Source organism: Microcaecilia unicolor, chromosome 7 (assembly GCF_901765095.1).
Source record: "Microcaecilia unicolor chromosome 7, aMicUni1.1, whole genome shotgun sequence".
NCBI lineage: Eukaryota > Metazoa > Chordata > Amphibia > Gymnophiona > Siphonopidae > Microcaecilia > Microcaecilia unicolor.
Genome location: NC_044037.1, coordinates 269,940,857 through 269,963,499, shown reverse-complemented (window position 1 = coordinate 269,963,499; position 22,643 = coordinate 269,940,857). Strand labels below are relative to the sequence as shown.

The window sequence follows — 22,643 nt, the reverse complement described above, 5'->3', positions numbered from 1 at the left end:
ATTTTTAAAGATATTTTTTGAGGGTGGGAGGGGGTTAGTGACCACTGGGGGAGTAAGCGGAGGTCATCCCCGATTCTCTCCGGTGGTCATCTGGTCATTTTGGTCATATTTTTGTGCCTTGGTCGTAAGAAAAACATAACCAGGTAAAGTTGTCCAAGTGTTTGTCAGACACCCTTTTTTTTCCATTATGGGTCGAGGACGTCCATGTGTTAGGCACGGCCAAGTCCCACCTTCACTATGCCTCCGATATGCCCCCTTGAACTTTGGCCATCCCTGCAATGGAAAGCAGTTGGGGATGTCCAAAATCGGCTTTCGATTATACCGATTTGGACGACCCTGGGGGAAGGACGCCCATCTTCTGATTCGTGTCGAAAGATGGGCGTCCTTCTCTTTCGAAAATGAGCCTGATTGGATAAAAAGCAAAATGACAAAGTGGCCCTTTTACTAACCCATGGTAAAAAGTGGCTTGCGGTAGTGGAGGTGCGGGCTTTGGGCACGCGCTGAAATATTTTTCAGCACATATACCAAAAATGCCTCTTCCCCCCCCCCGAAAATGGACGTGCAGCAAAATCAAAATTACTGTGTGTTCATTTTGGGTGTCTGACCTTACTGCCAGCCATAGACCTACTGGTAAAGAATCTGTGCAGTAACGACCAACGCGTATCAGATGCCACTTGACGTGCATCTGCTACGCGCAGCAGAAAACGAAAAATATTTTTCAGACGCACGTAGCAGATGCGCACTAAAAATGAAATTACTGCAAGAGCCACATGGTAGTCAGGTGGTAAGTTCATTTTGGCGCATGTTGGGTGCACGCAGATGCTTACGCGGCTTAGTAAAAGGGGCCCAAAGTTTGCAAAAGAAGAGTTAGGATAGGGTTCAAGAGAGAAGCAGCCTGTAATGTGGGTCAAAAGCAAGAACCTCACCCCCTTGTAGAGACTGAAAGATGTAGAAGGATGAATTAAAAAGAGGTCAGCACTGATATTAGAACCTCTCTTGCCCAGTTAAACCCTTTGAAATATTGACCCTTAGATAGCTATGTGCTAGATGAGGGACTAAATATTTGTGGATCTCTGAAAACATGGACCATAAAATGTGTATTCTATGTAGTTAAGTACCTCCCAGTTTGCCACAGAGTATGTGATGATGTGGGGATTCTGTACATACATGAAGACATTGCTTCCACCTTCTGCTGTTTTAAACTGATGGGTATAAGTTAGACAAAACAAAACAAAACTCTCTGATGTATTAAGACACTGATCACACACCGCAATTGCTTGCTTAGTTATGTTGTAAACACCACCATATAATTTTAAATGTATCTTTGGGTTTATCCACTGCTTTATTTGAAGTGAATTTGGATATGCAAGTACAATTGTGGATATATGTTTGATTGAGAATTATTAGGCACATCATTTTTATTTTTGGGGGTTCCCATGACATTAACCGTGGTTGTACAAGACAAAAAGATACACATAAGAAGGAGTTATATGATGTGCTTTTAATCAGATAAGAGCCTTTGTCTATGTGGTTAGCAGTGGCAAGCACGCTCTGGATATTTGTTAAAAAAAAACGGATAACTCCTCCATAAAAAAATTTAAATTATATGGCAGTGAGTAATAGAAACGTGCTTTTTTTTACAATAAAATTAAACAACCAATCGCAGTGGGTAATAGTGTCGTAATACATTAGAAAATTTGGGGGGGTTATTGTTATTCCTTTCTTTTCTCTGTATCAACATTGGATTTTTTGGATTGTTCCTGAATTACTTGTGTCTATAAATTAGAGCCAGCTGTAAGTAATGCCGGAGGACCTATGTGCCCAGAACTTGTGTCTGTCTTTTTTTATTAGCTAGCCTAAAGTAAACTGGAGAATATTGTTCAATGTCAGGTTCAATGGCCAGTGACCCAGTAGGTTACAACTGTGGCAGGCACAAATCAGGAGTATAATGAAGTTAAGGAAATGGTCTCTACTGATTTATTAGGACATCTGTCCAACCACACACAATCTACTACTACCCTAGTATACCATGAGTTATTCCCATGATCCTTAGAGCACCCAGAATTCATTCATCTAAGTTCTAGTTGAAAGCTTTATGAATCTTTTACAATAATAAGAAAGAATGTTCTGCTGAAGGCAGATTGCTATTTCCAGACACACTTCCCATATGAGGGGTATCTTTAATATGTTGCCGAAAGTGCCATATTCTAAGATATAATGATTCAATACAGAAGCTTTGTGGATTCTACGGACTGTTTTGTTTATTTTATAGTACAATTATTTTTAATTTATCAATGGCTTTTGTTCTTCCAATATAACACATTCATTTTTATTATAATATTGCTTGATTATTTTTACATTGAATTCATATATATCATAAACTATATTTCATTCAAAGTAATAATACTGTTTTAAGATAGAATTCACTTTTCAAGGCACACTGGATTTTGGATTCTTGCTTTCAGAAAGTCAAGTTCATGTATACATCAATTTGAAATTTAATTTCAAAAGACTGGGATATGCTTTGCAGCTACTTTGGGCAGTGCTCTAATTGATTTTTTTTTTCTTAGAGATTTTCCAATTCACAAAAACTTCAAAGGGATTAAAGGGTAAACCTTCAGACTGTCAATTGATGTAAATGGAAATAAAAAAGGAGCTATGCAGGAGGATTGGTTGGATCTCCATAAATAGATTTTTTAGCCACCTAAAGTAAGTGTGCACTTTTATAACACACATACTTCTGATCACATTAAACAAATTTCGAGGGAAGGAGGGAGGGAGACATTTACTACTCACTACTACTACTTAACATTTCTAGAGAGCTACTAGGGTTATGCAGCGCTGTACAGTTTAACAAAGAAGGACAGTCCCTGCTCGAAGGAGCTTACAATCTAAAGGATGAAATGTCAAGTTGGGGCAGTCAAGATTTCATGAATAGAGGTATAGTGGTTAGGTGCCGAAGGCGACATTGGTGGGCATGAGCAAGGATTTGAAGATGGGCAGGGAGGGGGGGCTGGCGTATGGGCTCAGGGAGTTTATTCCAAGCATGGGGTGAGCCGAGGCAGAAAGGGCGGAGCTAAACTACTCATGTACATTTATGTTTCAGATATGTCTGTGCACAGTACCCATGCAATTAATGAGTGTATCTTAAGCTGTCACCATGTAGGCAAAGTTTTACAGAATGTCACAAAAAGTTTAATAAATTGCAAGACCAAAATCTCAGCCTGCTTGTCTTGACAACACAACTTGGATATCTCATCTCCACCAATAACTTAGGGCTCCTTTTACAAAGCCACGCTAGTGATTACAGCACTGCAAATGCGACGAAGCCCATTGAAATTGAATGGGCTTTGTTGCATTTGCCATGCCAGAATCGCTAGCACAGCTTTGTAAACGGAAGCCCTTAATCTTGCCAAGCTAGAGATTCTTCTCCCAAACCCACTTAATGCTATTCTTAGGACCTCATGTTCGGCTGGTGGCGATCAGTGTTTTACTGACTGCGTCAGCATTAAACCTGGAAATTCATGTCCGGGCACTGGCACTGAATTTACGGGTTTCCAGAACTGAGTAATGCACAGCCCATTAAGAGGCCCTTTTACTAAACAGTGGGAAGCCCGCTGTGGGAGGCAATACGGAACTACCACTGGCCCAACGCAGGCGCCAGAAGAAGGTCCACCCCCAGCATGCAGCATTTCCGGCTCTAGTGGAAATATTTGAAAAATATTTCTAGAGGGGGCTAACCGTCAGAAATCAGGCAGCGCCACCTGCTGCCCAGTTACCACTTGAATAGCGCAGGAACACTTACTGCCACCTCAGTTGGCGGCAGTAAGTGCTACCCCCAAAATGGCTGTGTGGCAAGTGGGAACTTAGCGCACGGCCATTTCATTTTGGGCCATTTTTAAACACTGCGGCAAAAGGGGCCCTGGGGTGCATAAAAAATGGCTGCCACAGCTAGTGTAGTGCCCCTTTTACTGCAGCTTAGTAAAAGGACCCCTAAGGGTTAGATTCTATATATAGCACCTTAAAAATTGGCATGGAATAAATTTCTGCCTAAGCATAGTCTATAAGCGGCACATAGATTTAGGCATGGTATATAGAATATACTTATTTGATATCCTAGTACTTAAAACTACGCACATCCATTTACACCAGGGGAAAAGTGGCATAATTGCTGGCAAGTAGATTCAGGTGCAGGTTTTGTGATTTGGATGTTTTGTTTTTTGGTCCATTTTCAGAAAAAAAATGAATAGGTGCAAAACGTAGAGATTCATGCCATTGGGATGTAGGAGGAGTCAGCATTTTTAGTAGACTGGTCCTCCAGACATCCCAGAAGAGCAATGGGGCACCCTAGAGGGCACCTCTGTGCACTTCACACAAATGCTCCCAGGTACATATCTCACCTTTCCTCTCTTATCTTGTCACCTGAGCCCTACAAAACCCATCCAAACCCCACTGTCCCCACTGTTCACCACTATAATAGCCCTTATGGGTGAAGGGAGCACCTATATGTGGGTACAGTAGGGTTTTGGTGACTTTGAGATGAGTCACAGTTTCCACCACAAGTGTGACAGGTAGAGGGAGATAGGGACCTGGGTTCCCCACTGTGTATTGCACTGGCCACTACACTATTCCTGGGACCTGCTAATCTAATAGACCTGACTTTAACATCTGCAGCTGTCATAGAGGCTGGTAAGTCATATTTGTATTCACAGTTTGGGGTGGGGGGTCACCCCTGATTCTCTCCAGTGGTCATTTTTGTGCCTTATTCGTTCTGAAAACAGGTCTAGACCAAAACGTCTTGGTTTTAGTCCTGGACGTTTTGGGTTTTTTTTTTCTATTATGGAATGCCCTAATCCCACCTTCGACATGCCCTCAACACGCTACCTTGTGATTTGAACGCACTTCTGACAGACTTCATAGAAAAACATCTAAATATAGGTTTTGAAAATACTGATGTTGACATTTTTGTGTGAAAAACGTCCAAATGCTGCTTTATGCCACTTTTTAGACTTTTTTTCTCTTTTGAAAATGAGCCCCGTAGTTGTTCAACTTGATAATCTGCCTTATCTTAAAAGTCCAAGGTGGGACACAAAAATCATATCCCCAATAACGGTGTACAGCAAAATATTCACACATTCTCGATACAATATCAAAAGCTATCCAGCCAATATTCAACCAGTGGAAGAAACGCTGACTGCCAAAGGCTAACTTAGACCTGGATATTCAGTGTTGGGCCCTGTCTGGGTACCAGCACTGTATATTCAGGTCTTTGGTATTGCCCAGCAGTTATTATACGGGCCCTGTTTACTAAGCCCCTGGGAATATCGGACTGCTACTACATGACCTACTGCTCCTGGGTGCCATCTTAAAGGGGCTAGAGCTGTACACGGGGGTCAAGCTGCAATATAAGGACCTTTTACTTTATTCTGCAGCCTGACCTCTAGCTGCAGTAACACAAGAGCACCACTAGGGGTCGTAGGCACCATTTTGAACCTGGAGCCACAAAGGGTAAGGGCAACTGGGGATCACTGCTACCCTGGTCAACTGGACCAGCAAAGATTGCTTCAGGTAGGCCAGGGGAAGGGGCTGGAATTGTATGAGGTATCTTCGGGAGGGTGGAGATCTTGGACTAAGATTTGGAAAGGGGAGTGAGGGTCTGTTCAAGGGGGGGAGGGGAAAAGGTGCTACTATTTGAACAACTCCAGCCCCTTTTAAGAGAGACTCCCAAGGATCAGTGGGCCATGCAATAGTAGGGCTCTGCTCCTTAGGACCAGAACAGCACAGCTTGCAAGACTGACTGTAAATTACATTATTCATTTAGAGGCCCTTTTAAGAAGCAGCAGTAAGCCTAACGCGGGCTTACTGCTCACTAAAAGGGAAGTGCTGCCGGACTACCATGGCAGCTCGGCAGTAGTTCCCTCCCCCAGCACGCGCCATTTCCAGCACTGCAAAAATATTTCAATTTTTGTAGTGTTGGTGTGACCTGGTGGTAATCGGGCAGTGCCTCAATGGGTGGCAGTAAGTGCTCCCCCTGAAATGGCCGCGCAGCAAGTGGTTTAAGAAAAGGGAAACCCGCCTTTTAACTCTGTGGTATAAGGGGGCCTCGGCATGCATCAAAAACACGTACCAATACCAGCACAGGCCCCCTTTTGCCACAGCTTCGTAAAAGGACCCCAAAATTTGCAGGAATACTGCTTAAGTCAGATTTATTATACGCATTTAATTGATGGGAAATCTGTAGTGAAGAGGACTTTTCAAGTTTTTAAACTTATCTCCCCATTCAAAATATACATTGCAAGTTTTTTTTTTAATACTGTATGCTCTTGAATATTTGTCAAATAAATTTTACTTAATCCAAAAAGAAAACAAGTTAAAAGAGCTCAGCTGTGCCTACCTTCGTACATTGCGACGTTCTTCTTCTAACTGATTCTGCAAGTATTCTAGGTACTTATTTGAGTCCATGTGCTCCTAAAAATACAAATATATTTTTAAAAACCTGTTAAAGTTTTAAGGTTAATTAAAATATGTAGAAATCCCTCAGACTTCAAAGTCAATTGAATTGGTTTTAAAAGATCAGATGATAAAAATTACTATTATCCTTAGATAATTCTGTTGCCATGACTGTACACTGTCACTGGAATATCGACTGTTCCCATGCAAATAAGTTCTTTTTCTCCAGTACATTCAAAAAAAATGTATAAAGGATGCACATTTTATCCAGATTATTATTTTTTTTTTCAAATTTTAATAATTGCAATATTCAATAAATCTTGAATAAAATACACGAAATATGCAACATCATCATAGGAAAACAGTAATACAAAGAGAAATAGAAAAAAAAACCTCTTATCAACCACAATTTAGGAATTGATCCAAGAAAAAGAAATTAAATTATAAGCTAATATAACAAAGCCTATTCTCTAATTGTTAAACCAAAGACTGCACCATGTTCTGTTGACTTAATCCAAGCTACTATACAGTGTTACATTCAGGATTAAATTTTCACAATTACACTCTCTTTGCTTAATAGAAAATCCTCTAACTGCTTAGGTTCAAAAAATTGGTATTGCTTTGTTTGATACAGTATCCTACAAACACAAGGAAATTTCAATTGAAAATTTGCTCCTAAAGCTACTACCCTAGGACGCTGTAAAAGAAATGTTTCTTCTCTTTTGGGTTTCCCTGGATAAATCCGGGAAAACCCTTACTTTTGAACCTAAAAATAAAGAATTCAAATGTCTCAAGGACAGTCTGAGTACAGCATCTCTATCTAATTCTAATGCAAATGTCACTAACAAAGTAGCTCTTTGTGTGACAACCTTCAGAGATGATTCCAGGAACTCAGTCAAGTTCATTACATTTATCCAGATTATTAAACATTCCTCCACCCCCAACCAATTCTATAATGGTCTCCAAAAATTGCGCATGTAAATATAGGAGTGGTCCTGATTTGCGCATGCAATTTAATAGGACAATGAGCCAATTAGTACGAATAATTGGCTTTTTAACAAGCAATTATTGGCACCAATTAGATTTAATTGGGTCTTACCAGGAGTAGCCTAGTGGTTAGTGCAGTGGACTTTGATCCTGGGGAACTGAGTTCAATTCCCACTACAGCTCCTTATGACTCTGGGCAAGTCACTTAACCCTCCATTGCCCCTGGTACAAAATAAGTACCTGAATATATGTAAACCGCTTTGAATGTAGTTGCAAACACCTCAGAAAGGCGGTTTATCAAGTCCCATTTCCCTTTTACTAAGCTGCAGTAAAAGGGGGCCTTGGCGCATGTGTAAAACATGCGCTGAGGCCCCCTTATACCACAGTTGGTAAACGAGAAGTCTCGCCATCATGCAGGAAGTGGCTATGCGGCAAGTAAAGCACTTGCTGTGTGGCCATTTCAGGGGGGAGCCCTTAACGCCACGGTATGGGGTCCTGCGTTAACCCAGCAGTAACTGGGCAGCATGTGGCACTGCCCAATTACCATCGGGTACACTCCAGTGCTACAAAAATAAACATTTTTTTGTAGTGCTGGAAACGTGCTGCAGTAGCCTGGCAGTACTTCCTGTATAGCAAGCGGTAAACCTGCATTGGGCTTACCGCCGCTTAGTAAAAGGAGCACTTAACTAGCCAAGTGCCGACTCCGCCCTAGGAACACCAGCAAATTAGCTGTTTTTCAGTTTGGCGCTAACTGGTTAGTTTCAGTGGGGCTAACCAGTTAAGTGCCGCTGAAAATTAGCAGTTAACCTCAAACAGAACCATTTCTAGCTGGTTAAATCACTTTGAATATCGACCCTATAACTTTTAATTATTGGTTCAAATCACCTGCATAAATGCTAGTATTTTGTAACATATCTGTGCATTTGGCACCTAAATTTAAGTGTTAATTTATGGAATTGCCTTTTAAGCCTTTTTTCGCTGTCTTATAATATCCTTTTTTCGCTGTCTTATAAAACCCTTTGAGAGTGCCCCTGTAGGTACAAAAGTGAAGTTTAGAAATTACAGAACATGTCTTCTTTGTCTCTTCTGCATTTGGATTTGCTAATTTTGAGGCAGAACTTTTTCTAGCCTGTTTTTTTTTTTTTGTGAAACATTTGTAAGATCTCAGTTGTGACTGTGGGAGCTCTAAGGTGGATTGTTGATGGTTCCTTTGGCTTTAAAATACAAAAACAAAGCAGAACGTAAAAGACCAGATGTTCAATCAGGTGGAATATTATTGTTTGTACAATTTCCACTACTGGGAAATCATGAAATGCTGTGACATATGTTACTGCCCACAGCAATTACTATGTCACTCTAATGAAGTGGTTTATTAGCATTTCAGAAGTAAACTGCGCTACCTGGTAGGCAGTTTTCCTATGGAAATTCTGACTTCCATTCTGAGCATACAGAGTAATTTTATGACAGGGAGCCTAGGCTGGCAGGGAACAAAGACCACGTTGTGCCTAGTTTATAAAGGCTAAGAGACAAATTCTATAAATGGCACCTTAAAAATCAGCGCCGAAAATGCACACAGTTAGCATGATTCTATAAACTACGCCTAAAGTTAGACTAAAATTTAGGCACACCCATTTAGGACACCTAAAACCAGGTCTAAACCAGGCCTAAGTTAGGTGTAGATCAGGTGTATTCCACAATGGTGCGCATAGTTTTTTGAAATGCCCACAACCTACCCATTTCACGCCCATGGCCATGCCCCTTTTCCGACCATATGCATTAGAATTTATGCACACTGCGACATAGAATACGCCTAGAAAGCTGTGCACGTAAATTCTAATTAAAACCAATTAATGTTACTAATTGGTTGTTAAGTACCAGTTATCAGCGCTGACTGGCTTGTTGCACAATCAAGTTGTGCGCATAATTTGACCATGCAGCCAAATTAGCACACACAACTTAAGGTGACACTTATAGAATTTGGGGGTAAATGTGCACCAATGTGGATTTATAAAACTGGGTCCCTGAAAACTCCTACAGAAAGTTGCACCTTTTCTGAGGCAGCTGTAGCTCCATCTCAGCTCTGTCCTTGAGAATGCCAGTATATATATACCACAGAAAAGATATCCACAGGAAAACAGGAGACAACCTTTACAAAGAATCAAAGAGGAACACAAAGTAGAGGGTAACACATGACTCTCAAGCAGGGGCGGTGGGGTCATGGGGACATGGGCCCCCACAGATTAAGCCCTGACCCCCTCTACTTTTGACCCCCCCCACAGCCGCTGACCCCTCCACCACTTTAGACCCTTCCCGCCGCCAACCCCCCCCCCCCCCCACCGCCATCGCCAGGTACCTTTGCTGGCGGGGGTCTCCAACCCCCACCAGCCGAAGTCTTCTTCAGCGCCGGTTGACTCTGGCACTTTCGCTGATGATTTGACTCCTGACGTCCTGCCTGCACGTCCTGCATGGGGCTACATACAGGATGTGCACGCTGGTGGTTGGGAGGCGGGGATAGTGCTGGGCAGACTTATACGGTCTGTGCCCTGAAGAGCACAGGTACAAATCAAAGTAGGGTATACACAAAAAGCAGCAAATATGAGATCTTGTTGGGCAGACTGGGGATGGACCGTGCAGGTCTTTTTCTGCCGTCATCTACTATGTTACTATGTTACATGGGTCCATGTTTCAGAGGTCTGGCCTACTACTTCAGGGGTCACATGCGTTTTTAAATAAATGTTTTTGTTTTTAAGTCCATTTTCTCCAGTCTCTGGTGTCCGTGGTCAACTTCCCACCCTTTTCTGTTTTCACTTTTCTCAGGGGTCACAAACAACACTTCTGAAGCCTCTGCTTTATATGTCAAACCTAATACAATGATATGCACTAGTGTTCACCAAAATAGCAGTGGTGCTGCCAGCGGCAGTGACATCAGCTTGCAGCTTAGATTTAAAAAAAAAAAAAAACACGCCATCATCAGATGTAAAGGGTCTTGCTTTGGTGCCTCAATAAAGTCGTTCATCTGCTACTCCCATCTTGAGAGTTTTGTGTCACCCTCTACTATACCACAGGATATAGTTATCAAGGTGGGCTACCATTAAGACATGTTATTTTACCACTACCTTGTTCTATTTTAGCACAATGAGACCTCATTATATGCAATGAGACCTAACTATTTAAACCTTCATTCACAGAAAATGTTATACCGAATGTTCTTTTGCTAAGGTTTTATCACCCTACCGATTTCCAGTTGTCTCTTTCCATTGTTCTTTTCCTTGACCTTTTCCCTAACGACACCTTGACTTTGTCTCGCTTATCTTCTCACAATGGAATCCATAACTGATTGTAACAAACTGCATTTCCATGATTTACAATGTATTGTAAGCCACACTGAACCCGCAAATAGGTGGGAAAATGTGGGATACAAATGCAATAAATAAATAAATAAATAAATAAATAACCGGAATTAACAGTAAAATAATATGTCTTAACAGTAGCTCATGTTGATAACTCTCCCTGATGTGTTCCAGCAGCCCCTTTGTTTTATGCATGAATACCCCTGATACATTCTCTTGATTATTCCAGTCCTGAAGGCCTTTTTGTGCTTATGGTATGATATTACACATTGCTTCACACCAGCACTGCATTGGGAAATTCTTATTAACTTGAAAGAATGGGGAGGGGAGTCACATCCAGATTTTTCAACTGTTAGTCCAAATAGCCACCACTACATGCGTCCTAGGTGTTGGATGTCTATGAGCACTGAAGTAAAAATGATCCCAAAATTAATGCCCTGGCAGTAGTCAACTCACCAAAAATAAGCCAGAAGCTCAAAACGTGGATACAAAAATATGGGTAAGAGGTTGACTGCACACTGAATCCAATCTGATGTGTATCTTAACATCAATAGTCCTATGTAATGGAGGGCTCTCAGAGTCTTCACACACCCATAAATGAGATCTTACTCATATGTTCATTAGTCTCGAAGGGTGGTTGAGCATCTCAATCATAGAGCCTCTCCATGGTGATTTTTGGTGAGTATTCTATGAGCACTGCATCATTGATCTTTTGATAGACATACAGAAATAACGTTGTTCATGTAACAAAGAAATGAACAAGAAGGGTGCCCCGAATGGTCACTATAAATGTGAAACTAGAGCATTTGCTCCCCTTACTTTGGAAAATAAAGTCCTTTGTGGTCATTCCCTGAAAATGAGAGAGCTTCAGATTAATAGCTCTTCCAGCAATGGATCTAGTAGAAAGCAAATTTACCAGCTTCTTTATCTCATAGCTCATGGTAAAATCAATTATTCCTTCTTTACACCTTGCTTTACCTCAAAGCAAGAAATGCCCGCACAGAGGCATATTATTTCTCCAGGGTTTTTTTCCCCCTGCTGAAATATGAATCTTACATTTTAATAGTCTTCTTTGCGAAAATCTTAATTGACAGGAGTCTGAAAAAAATATCTATGGGGGGAAAAAGAAAACAATTTTTTAAATACGTTGTGTTGTCTTGGTGATAGCCGGAAGAATAATTGCATTTGTTCTGTTGGTCTACAAGTCTGGAGCATGTAATTTGTCAGGAAAAGCAGGGAATGAAAAATGAAGACCAACCACATCTCAACCATACATCTTGTAGTTAACAGGAACCTCATTTCCTCTCTGATTACTGTCATGGCAGAAACACACTGATCTGGAGGTAAATGGAAAGCGATAGCAATTGGACCTGGTGCTACTGTGGGGCTTGCCTTAAGAAAGAAACACACCAAAGTCAGTCACCTTTACACTGTTGGAGTGAGTTCTGTGCGATTTCCCTTTCCTCTAGTCAATGTCTTCTGTCTCTTCATACCTTTCTTTTTATCCCTCAGCATGATTATCGTACTTTTGGAGGAGTAGCCTAATGGTTAGTGCGGCAGCCTGAGAGCCAGCAGAAAGAGAAAGGAGCTGCAGTGGGCATCAAACCCAGTTCCCCCCTAGATCTTAAGCCACTGCACTAACCATTAGGCAACTCCTCCATTCTGGGACCAGCTTTGATTCCCACTGCAGCAACTTGTGACTCTAGGCAAGCCACTTAGGGTTCCTTTTACTAAGAAAGTGGCCAGTGCTGCGGTTAGTGCATAGGTTTGACACACGCACTGGACACTTTCTAGTGTGGTAGAAAAATAGCCGTGGTCAGCAGCTTTTTTTTTAATGGCCATACGCTAATTTCCCCATTAGCACATGGTCATTACCACCAGGAGCTCTTACCGTCACCTATTTAGGAGGCGGTAAGGGCTCCCATGCTACCCCTGCGCTAATCAGGTAGGTAGTGGTAATGTGCTCATGCTACCCGATTAGCACAGGCACGCCAAATCTTCAGGCCCCCAGACACGTCTCCTGTGGCAAAAAATAAACAATTTTTTTTACCAAGGGGGTAGCGCACACTGTTGCCCAAACTACCGTGGGACCCCTCAGTGCGTCCCGCAGTACTGCCCTTTTATCACATGGTGTGCCTACTGTAGCTTAGTGAAAGAGTCCCTTAACCCTCTATTGCCCCAGGTACAAAATAAGTACCTCTGTATAATATGTAAACTGCTTTGATTGTAACCACAGAAAGACAGTATATCAAATCCCATCCCCTTCCCCCTTCCTTTCCATAGAAAAATTACATTAAAAATGTAGAAATGTAAAGGTAAATTATGTTATTATTTGTGTTGTTATAAAAATAGAGGTCCTAATAGTCAAAAGATTTATGCTTCTAACTTTAGGGCCCTTTTATTAAGCTGCAGGGCTTAATGTGTGCCGGAACAGTGTTTTGGCAATTCTTTGGACTCAGGATGATATCTCACCATGCATGCCTCCTCCCCCCCCCCCCCCCCCCCCGCGGTCGGTATTATCTCCCTTTTGCTTTTTCTCTAATGCCCGATGGCACAAATAAATACTGCACTTAACTTTACGGAAAAGTTTTCTGTATGAGGAATTGTCTGGCGTGGATCCTCAAATGGTGTGGTTTCTGGTCAGCTCTGTGGGTGGCGGGTGGGGGGTGGGAGGTCATCATCTTCTTGGTCTGGCTGCTGTTGCTGCTGTGAGTCCTCTGACAGGGGCTGTCTTCTTTGCTGTGCCACGTTATGCAGCATGCAGCAGGCCATGAAGATCTTGGCAACCTTTTCTGAACTGTAGAGGAACACTCAAGACATCTAAATCTATTTTTGAGCTGGTCAAAGGTCTGTTCAATGATGGTGTGAGTGTTTTTATGGCTCTTGTTATATTCCTCCTCTGTCTCATTTTTGGGGGGTGGATAATCGGAGTCAAGAGTCAGGTTCGTTGGGTGTAGCCTCTGTCACCTGTGGGGGGAGCAGGAATCACAGACATTGGTGTGTATTGGCTGATATGGGGACCTTGTGGTGTGCAGGGCACGGGTGAGGGTTTTGATGGCATCTTGAGTGAGAGAGTGGTGAAAGTTAGGAGGGGAGAGCAGTGGCGTACCAAGAGGGGGGCGGTCCGCCCCGGGTGCACACCGCTGGGGGGTGCCGCGGCGCGCGCCTGCTCCTCCGAGTTTGCTAAACTTCGTTCGTTCGCTGCAGCTCCCTCTGCCCCGGAACAGGTTACTTCCTGTTCCGGGGCAGAGGGAGCTGCAGCGAACGAATGACGTTTAGCGAACTCGGAGGAGCAGGCGCGCACTGCGGCACCCCCCCCAGCGGCATGCACCCAGGGGGGGTGTCATTTCGCCAGAGGGGGGAGGTGTCATCTAGCGGGGGGGGGCTGCACCCGGGGGGGGGGGGGCGCATCGGCGCTCCGGCCCGGGTGCCATCCAGGCCAGGAACACCACTGGGGGAGAGTAGGTATGGGGTTTATGAATCCCTATACTGTTTACCTAGGAAGCAACAGCGAACAGCAGAGGCAGTTCAGATAACGAGAGGATGTCCTAGAACATATTTGTCATTTGTCTTGTTGACCCCTGAGGAAGGCTCTTTGCTGGAACCTGGTCGAGTTAGGTCACTGTTTAATAAAGTGCATGTGGCAAATCCATGGTTATCTTGTTCTCTGGTCCACCTCTGCTGTTCACTGTAGCCTTTGTGGATATTATGGAGAGCTTTCTCCCATTTCTTTATTTACCTAGAAGCCAGCCGCTGGTGACCTCCCCTTGGTCAAATCTGTGGTAAATTCCTCAATTCTTGAATACATAGGCATCATTGATAGACCCCAGGTAGCAAGCACACACATTCACAAGCTCCTGTTGGGCATCACACATGATTTTCAATTCCTATAGGTCTCCTCATGTGCCTGGATGGGAGGGGTGTGCAGTCGATGACGCCTACGACTGAGGGGAAACAGTCTATGGCACAGAACCGAGCCTTGTTATTCTGGAGGTCCTGGGTGGTAGTGGGGAAGGTAATACAGTGTGAGGTGTGGGTGAGGAAGGCATCAAGGAACTAGGCAAGACAGTTGAAGATGGTGGGCTGGATGAGGCCTGCATTGATTGCTGGCACTGAGTGAAACGTGCCAGTAGCAAGAAAGGTGAGGGAGGCTGTGACCTTAAAGTGGACTGGCAATGGATTATTATTTATTATTATTATTATTTGGTGCATTTGATATACCACTGAGGCCTTCAGATAGGCATACAGTGGTTAGCAAGTACAATTTTCTATGCAGGTACCAGTACTGTCTCCAATGGGCTCACATTCTAAGTAGTATATTGTACCTGGGGTAATAGAGGACAAAGTGACTTGCCCAGGGTCACATGGTGCTGCATAGAGAACTGAACCCGGTTCCCCTACAAACTCTCATCCACAGCCAGCAAAGCATCAGCCATAATAGCATTCAGCACATCCATGATTGACGTGCAGGTGTCCCACCACCACAGGTGCAACCTACTAACCCCAGTAACACCTATGTGCACACCTCCAGATACTTCACTGGCTTCCAGTTAGGTCTCGTATAAGGTTTAAACGTTGCTCAATGACCTTTTCAATAATTCATGGATATGCCTCTGCATATTTGGGGAATCTAATCCATCTTTCAGTCAGAAACGCGGTACCAGGTTGCAGTCTACCTTTGTTATTACAATGCCTTAGCTTAAAGGGTGTGAAATATAACGCCCTGTTCAAAAGAACATTTTTTAATCAATTGCCAGACTGGTGGAACTTATTGCTATTAAAAATGTGACAAATTTTCCGATACTCAGCATTTGAGAAAGCCACCAAAGCTTACTTTTATTATTTATTTTTAAGAGATTTCTTGATTGTATTCTAGATACTTTACAATTAATGTATTTCCAAGAGTCTGTCCTGCTTCTTTAGATTTTGTGCTCTGCACAGAACTCTTAAGGGATGTTGCAGTACAGAAGTGTGAATTGTAATATAATGTATAAAGGTTCTATGGTCAATGTTAGGGTTTGATCAGCATTCTTCCTGCAGTTTCTGCACAGTCAGGATCTTTAAAATTGGGCTGCAGTTTTATGGAAGAGGTATCTCCTCCCTCCATTACTATACTAATCAGATGACTCATATCACCCCTCTCCTCAAGTCACTTCACTGGCTTCCGATCAGGTACCGCATACATTTCAAGCTTCTCCTACTAACCTACAAATGCACTCGATCTGCAGCCCCTCCTTACCTCTCTACCCTCATCTCCCCTTACGTTCCTACCCGTAACTTCCACTCTCAAGACAAATCACTCCTTTCAGTACCCTTCTCCACCACCGCCAACTCCAGGCTCCACCCTTTCTGCCTCGCCTCACCCCATGCTTGGAATAAACTCCCTGAGCCCATGCGCCAGGCCCCCTCCCTGCCCATCATCAAATCCTTGTTCAAAGCCCACCTCTTCAATGTCGCCTTCGGCACCTAACCACTATACCTCTATTCAGGAAATCTAGACTGCCCCAACTTGACATTTCGTCCTTTAGATTGTAAGCTCCTTTGAGCAGGGACTGTCCTTCTTTGTTAAACTGTACAGCGCTGCGTAACCCTAGTAGCACTCTAGAAATGTTAAGTAGTAGTAGTAGTATGACACAGCCTTTGTTTCTAGAAACCGTAGGGGTATTTACAAATCAAAGTCTAGTTCTTTAGCAGATCTGCTAAAGATCTCTGCACACCTGTTATGGTAGAACCCCAAAGGGTCTATACATAGGTTTATAGACAGTTGTTTGATCTGGTCTACCTGACTCAATATATCCGACTCAATGGCTTTTCCCTGCCTCTTGACTCTTCTAAGTTCTTCTCAGATTGTAAATTTTCCTACTGTTTCCTAATCTTTCTTCTCTTGTATCCTATTCTTTTTCCTGTAACCTGTTTGACTTTTTACTGTTCAAAAGGGATTTTGGATTTCACTCATACCTTTCTCGTTTATAGTTCAAGGAGAGTTACCCTAGTAGCACTCTAGAAATGTTAAGTAGTAGTAGTAGTATGACACAGCCTTTGTTTCTAGAAACCGTAGGGGTATTTACAAATCAAAGTCTAGTTCTTTAGCAGATCTGCTAAAGATCTCTGCACACCTGTTATGGTAGAACCCCAAAGGGTCTATACATAGGTTTATAGACAGTTGTTTGATCTGGTCTACCTGACTCAATATATCCGACTCAATGGCTTTTCCCTGCCTCTTGACTCTTCTAAGTTCTTCTCAGATTGTAAATTTTCCTACTGTTTCCTAATCTTTCTTCTCTTGTATCCTATTCTTTTTCCTGTAACCTGTTTGACTTTTTACTGTTCAAAAGGGATTTTGGATTTCACTCATACCTTTCTCGTTTATAGTTCAAGGAGAGTTACATTCAGGTACAATAGGCATATTCTTGTCCCCAGAGGGCTTACAATCTAAGTGCTTGATATTTAAAATGATTTAACCAGACAGCAGTGGCGTTCCTGGACTCGATGGCTCCCGGGGCGGAGCACTGATGTGCCCCCCCCCCGGGTGTAGCGCCCTCCCCCCCCCCCGCTAGACGACACCTCCCCCTCCGGCGAAATGACCCCCCCCGGGTGCACGCCGCTGGGGGGGGGGGGGTGCCGCGGCGCGTGCCTGCTCCTCCGAGTTCGCTAAACTTTGTTTGTTCGCTGCAGCTCCCTCTGCCCCGGAACAGGAAGTAACCTGTTCCGGGGCAGAGGGAGCTGCAGCGAACGAACGAAGTTTAGCGAACTTGGAGGAGCAGGCGTGCGCCGCAGCACCCCCCAGTGGCGTGCACCCGGGGTGGGCCGACCCCACCGCCCCCCCTTGGTATGCCACTGCCAGGCAGGAGCCTGTAAGTTACGTGCACATTGGCTGCATTCTTTTGAATGATGAGTCTGAATCATGGCCACTTGCAGTATTTGTAAGTACACTTTTCAGATAGACATTTTGATAAATTTTTAATGTTTATTGGACTTTATTTCAACCCCCTTTTTTTCTATTTATTGTAGCATTATGCAGCTTTTTCCCTCCTTGACCCTGATAAAGCTTGAATGAATGGTGAAACGGGTCCCATTGACCAAGGGAGTGTTTGCTTTAGGAGCAACATACATTTGTGACTGAAGGCGCTCTATGTCCACAGCTGACTTAAAAGTTGGTTATGAAGATTGAGATTACTTTGCTTTGGAATTAAGAAGATTAAAGTTTGTCCTTTTTGGCAAATGGAATTTATCGAATACCAGTATGCCATTTCAGTCTTTTTTGAATTTTGTATCTGGGACTGAATGATTTTTAAGAACAATTGTACAATAAATATGTGAATAATTTTTTTTACTTACATTTTGTTGAGAGAGAGACCATTTTTTTGTATTTTTTTGGTGTTCATTTTTTTGGTGTTCTCCTAATTCATCTTTTTTGATTTGTATTTCTATACTGTGGATCAGAAATGTATCAGGGTTGTGTCGGGAGAGGGGTCTGGGAGATCAGCTGTGGGAGAGAGATGTAGGTGATGGTATGCCACCATGACAGTAATGGAGTCATTTATTTCTGAGTGGGTGGCGTTGCAGATTGTGCAGGTATTCCCATGTTATCTGTCACGCCAGGTAACACAGTGCCGCGTTACCAGTCTGTCCTGTGAGATAAATACAGGGTAGATGCAGGGCATGCCCCACCCCCCTGCATTTACCCCACAGGCTTTGCATTTACTGCATGTTAATTTTTGCTTTAAACATGCACTAGGTACAAAACTTACCGCATTTTAGCAAAAAGGCCCATTGTGTTGCATGACCACATTTCTAGAAAGCACTTTAAAAGTAGCCACGCTCATGGATGGCATCTTCAGAATACATACTTTTAATGGCTTAACTGAATCATCTGGTGGTTCGTTGAGCACCAGAGAGACAAGAAAATCCTAAATCAAACACTAGTTTCATCACATGGATAAACATTAATGGAATATTCAAAATACACTTTGCTATGCTTGGTACTTTGACATTTTCTGATTCCTACTGCATTTTCCTCTTGTTGCTCTTTGTTAGGACCAAAAGCAGTGGGGTGGTATTTTCCTCAGCGGGAAGCACATCACCTGCTGTTGAAGTGAAAGCAATTATTGTGCCCTTGCCAAATGTGTGGCCTATTTGTATAGGTTTTACCACTTACGTGTGTAAACATCATGCTATGTGATAGTTTAAGTGGCTGACTGCTTTGGAACTCCAGCTGGGCTACCAGTAGATGTCTCTTTGGTGCCCATTAGTGCTAGGGGAAGATGCCAGACTTGGGAGTTGCTCAGCTAACTGAAGAAATCAATCAAAAGTAAAAAAAAAAAAAAAAAAAAAAAGAATGACATTTTCTGCATAAGTGATTCTCTGCTTTAGGAAAGAATCAACTTTTTTGTTCTTTTCACTTTCAATCTGCATTTAGGTCTCCAATGAGCGACCGTGTTTCTATCTAGATTGTACGCTCTTTTAGCAGGGACTGTCTTTGCGTATGGTGTACAGTGCTGCGTATGCCTTGTAGCACTATAGAAATGATAAGTAGTAGTAGTAGTATCCTGATAAACATTTAATTTTACAGGACTCTGCTCTCACGGTCCTTCTCTCTCACCAAAGACCCAGTGTATTTATTTATTTAATTTTTATCAAAAATATCCTATATATTTTTTTTTTGTTTGGATTTGTGGATGAGTGGGGCTGAATTAAGACAGGGATGTCCAGCCTTACATTTCAGTGCTAAAGGGCCCTATAATCAGTAAATATTTTGGGATCGATATTCAGGCCAGGAGAGGCTCCTGATCAATTAAATCATTTTAGTGGGGCTATCTATTGATATTTAGTGGCATTTAACCAGTTTTAGTGCCACCAAATATCGACACAAAAGTATATAAAAAAATAAAAAGTTTTTTTTTGTTTCTTCAATCCATTTGTAGCAGAAACACATTGTAGAACAATAAGAAAATTTTGTAGAACCTAAAACCAAGATATAATGAGGTAGAGCAACCCATGTATATGCCTGGACTGGATCACTGTCTTCTGTTACTTTTAAAAATTATCTCATCCTTCTAAGGTCAACCTCATTTTCAGACACATATGATTGTTTGAATTAAAATCCTTGCTTTTTGGTCCTCTGTATTTCTGGGTCTGCTGTTTGTTCCGCTCAGTATGCAAAATATTTATTTGTTGCATTTGTATCCCACATTTTCCCACCTCTTTGCGGGCTCAATGTGGCTTACAATACATCATGAATAATGAGAATACATGAGAAAGTATACATTTAGTAATAACAGCAGAATTTTGGGTAATATGATAATGATAGAACATGGTATTAAATTTAACAAGCAAACGTGTAATACAGATTTAAGAAATATTTGAGAATTATAAAGAAAGTGTACATTTAATACTAGTGGAAGATCTTGGGTAACATGATAATAGAAATAAGGTAGTAGTTTGGCAAGCAGATATTGTAGGGGCAGTTCTGGCTATGTGTACAGGAATTCATGAAAGCAATTACCCAAGAAGAGTCTAGTTGGCCATGCTCCCTATTGATGGTAATTTCAAAAGGTATTTTATGATTTTGGAGGGTTTGCAATCATAGGGGCCCTTTACTAAACACGTCAAGCTCTAACTTAAGCTTAATATGGGAAAAAGGGCTTACTGTAAAATGTGTTAAACAGGGGCGTAGCCAGACAACAGATTTTGGGTGGGCCTAGGCCAGAAGTGGGTGGGCACCAAGTGTTTTCCACCGCACCAAAAAAATATCTCAGCTGGTGGAAAAATGCTTCTTTCCACCTTGGCAGTCTGCAGCAGACATGCGCTGAAAACTGAGCATGCGTAGGTGCCAGTATCGTGGAGAGCAGCATTTTCGTTACCATCAGGGGGAAGTCTTCAGCTGTCAGAGATTGGGATCCCCACCAGCTACCGCTAAACATATACTACTGTTGGGTGGGCCTGAGCCCTATGTGGGTGGGCCCTGGCCCACCCAGGTTCACCTGTGGCTACGCCGCTGGTGTTAAAGCATTTTACTGTAGTTCATCTTTTTGTGTACACTAACCCAAGTGCTAGCTATTTTTTTAAATTGAAATTCAAAATATACAGTACAATAAGCTCTCAATAAAAAACAAAAAAAAGCCCACATCAAGGGAGAGAAGGAGAAAAGAAATAACCTAATATAAAAGAAAAAGGAAAATACACCTGAATCATACTTAAGACGATCTATAATAAACCACCTATGATCGCTCTATTTAACTTCCTTGTCTATTAACAGTATATTAACAGGCGTATTCTGTAAATAGTGTGGAAATTAAATTGGATTCTATAAACGTCACGGAAACCGCCTCTAAGTGTAATTCTGTAAATGGCACAAACCTTAATAGAATTAGGATTAGTGGCTATTTTTTTCCACACTGATTTTGCATCAACTTTTATAGAATGTAATCCAAAACACATGCACATTTCATGTTTATATAAAAAGAAACTGGTATAACACGCACACGCATATAACACATTATTCCAGTTTATTTTTCTAAGACATTCTAATTTCAAAACTAACATATTTGTTTTTAAAAGCTTTTTAGATTCTTGCAGGCATTATTAGCACACAAAACCTGGAAAAAACCTTTTAAAAAAAGAAAAAGCCTTAAAAACGTGTTGGGGATGGGATCTGGGTGTTCCCAAAACTTGGATGTTTTTCTGCCATAATGGAACAAAGCAAAAATGTCCAGGGCTAAAATAAACATTTTAATCTAGACTTATTTCAAACATTACTAAAGTGACAAAATGTGCCCTAAATGACCAGATGACCACTGGAGGGATTAAGGCATGACCCCCTTTACTCTGCCAATGGTCACTGACCCCCTCCCACCCCTCAAACATGTGAAAGAAATAGTATATACCAGCCTCTAAGACAGTTTCAGATATGGCCAATCCTATTAGAGCAGCAAGCAGGTCCCCGGAGTAGCCTAATGGTCAGTGCACTGTAGAGAAGGGGACCTAGACCCATATCTCACTCTGTTATGCTTGTGGTGGAAAGTGTAAGCAATGCAAAACATACCAAAAACCTACTGTACTCACATATAAGTGACACCTGCAGCCATAAGCGTAGTGGTGTACAGTTGGGTGCAGTAGGTTTTTGGTGGGTTTTGGAGGGCTCCCCATACAATATGGGGGGGGGGGGGGAGTAACAGCAAGATATGTACCTGGGATCTTTAATGCGAAATCCACTGCAGTGCCCCCTAGGGTGCTCCACTGCTCCTTTGGGATGTCTGTGTGGTTAATCTACTAAGAATACTGGCCCTCCATATGTCCCAATGGCTTGTTTTGTGCATTTTTCTCTTGGAAGTTTTTTTTTATTGGTAGCAAAAGAAAAACGTACCAAGCGCAAAATGTCTAGAAAAACCTCGAGAAAATGGTCATTTTCAAAACAAAAAGATAAACATCTTTGTGGTTCAAAAATTGCTATATTCGCTACTTGATTTTTGGACATTTTCAGCAAAACGTCCAGAATCGGATTTAGATGTCATATTGAAAATCTCCCTTTGTGTGACTTAAATAAGTTGGTGGCTAATGGGTGCATGAAGTCAGATGGCAAATTTGTATTTGTTTATGTGTGTGTGTGTGTGGTAATGGATGCATGATTTTTGGACATTTTGAGGTGGCGATAAGAGCTCCCGCGCTAACCCAGTGGTAACTGAGCAGCGAGCGGCAATGCTCAATTACCACTGGGTTACCGCCACTCAAGCCATCTCTGGGGTTTTTCTTTTTTTCCCTGGAAATGGCACACGCTCGAGGTGGCACTACCGCCGGCGGCCGCATTGGGCCAGAGGTAGTCCTGGAAGAGCTAGTGCTTACCGCCGCTCTGTAAAA

At 42.3% G+C, this 22,643-nt stretch overlaps 1 protein-coding gene across 1 annotated transcript in view; it reads right to left on the bottom strand.

Moving 5' to 3' along the window:
- Window positions 1-22,643, bottom strand: part of NCKAP5 (NCK associated protein 5) — an 898,061-nt gene that overhangs the window by 815,982 nt on the left and 59,436 nt on the right. The window contains exon 2 of the mRNA XM_030209965.1: window positions 6,395-6,468. Within this exon, the coding sequence (XP_030065825.1) occupies window positions 6,395-6,462 (68 nt within the window). The 5' untranslated portion in view covers window positions 6,463-6,468. The remainder of the gene's footprint in view (window positions 1-6,394; window positions 6,469-22,643) is intronic.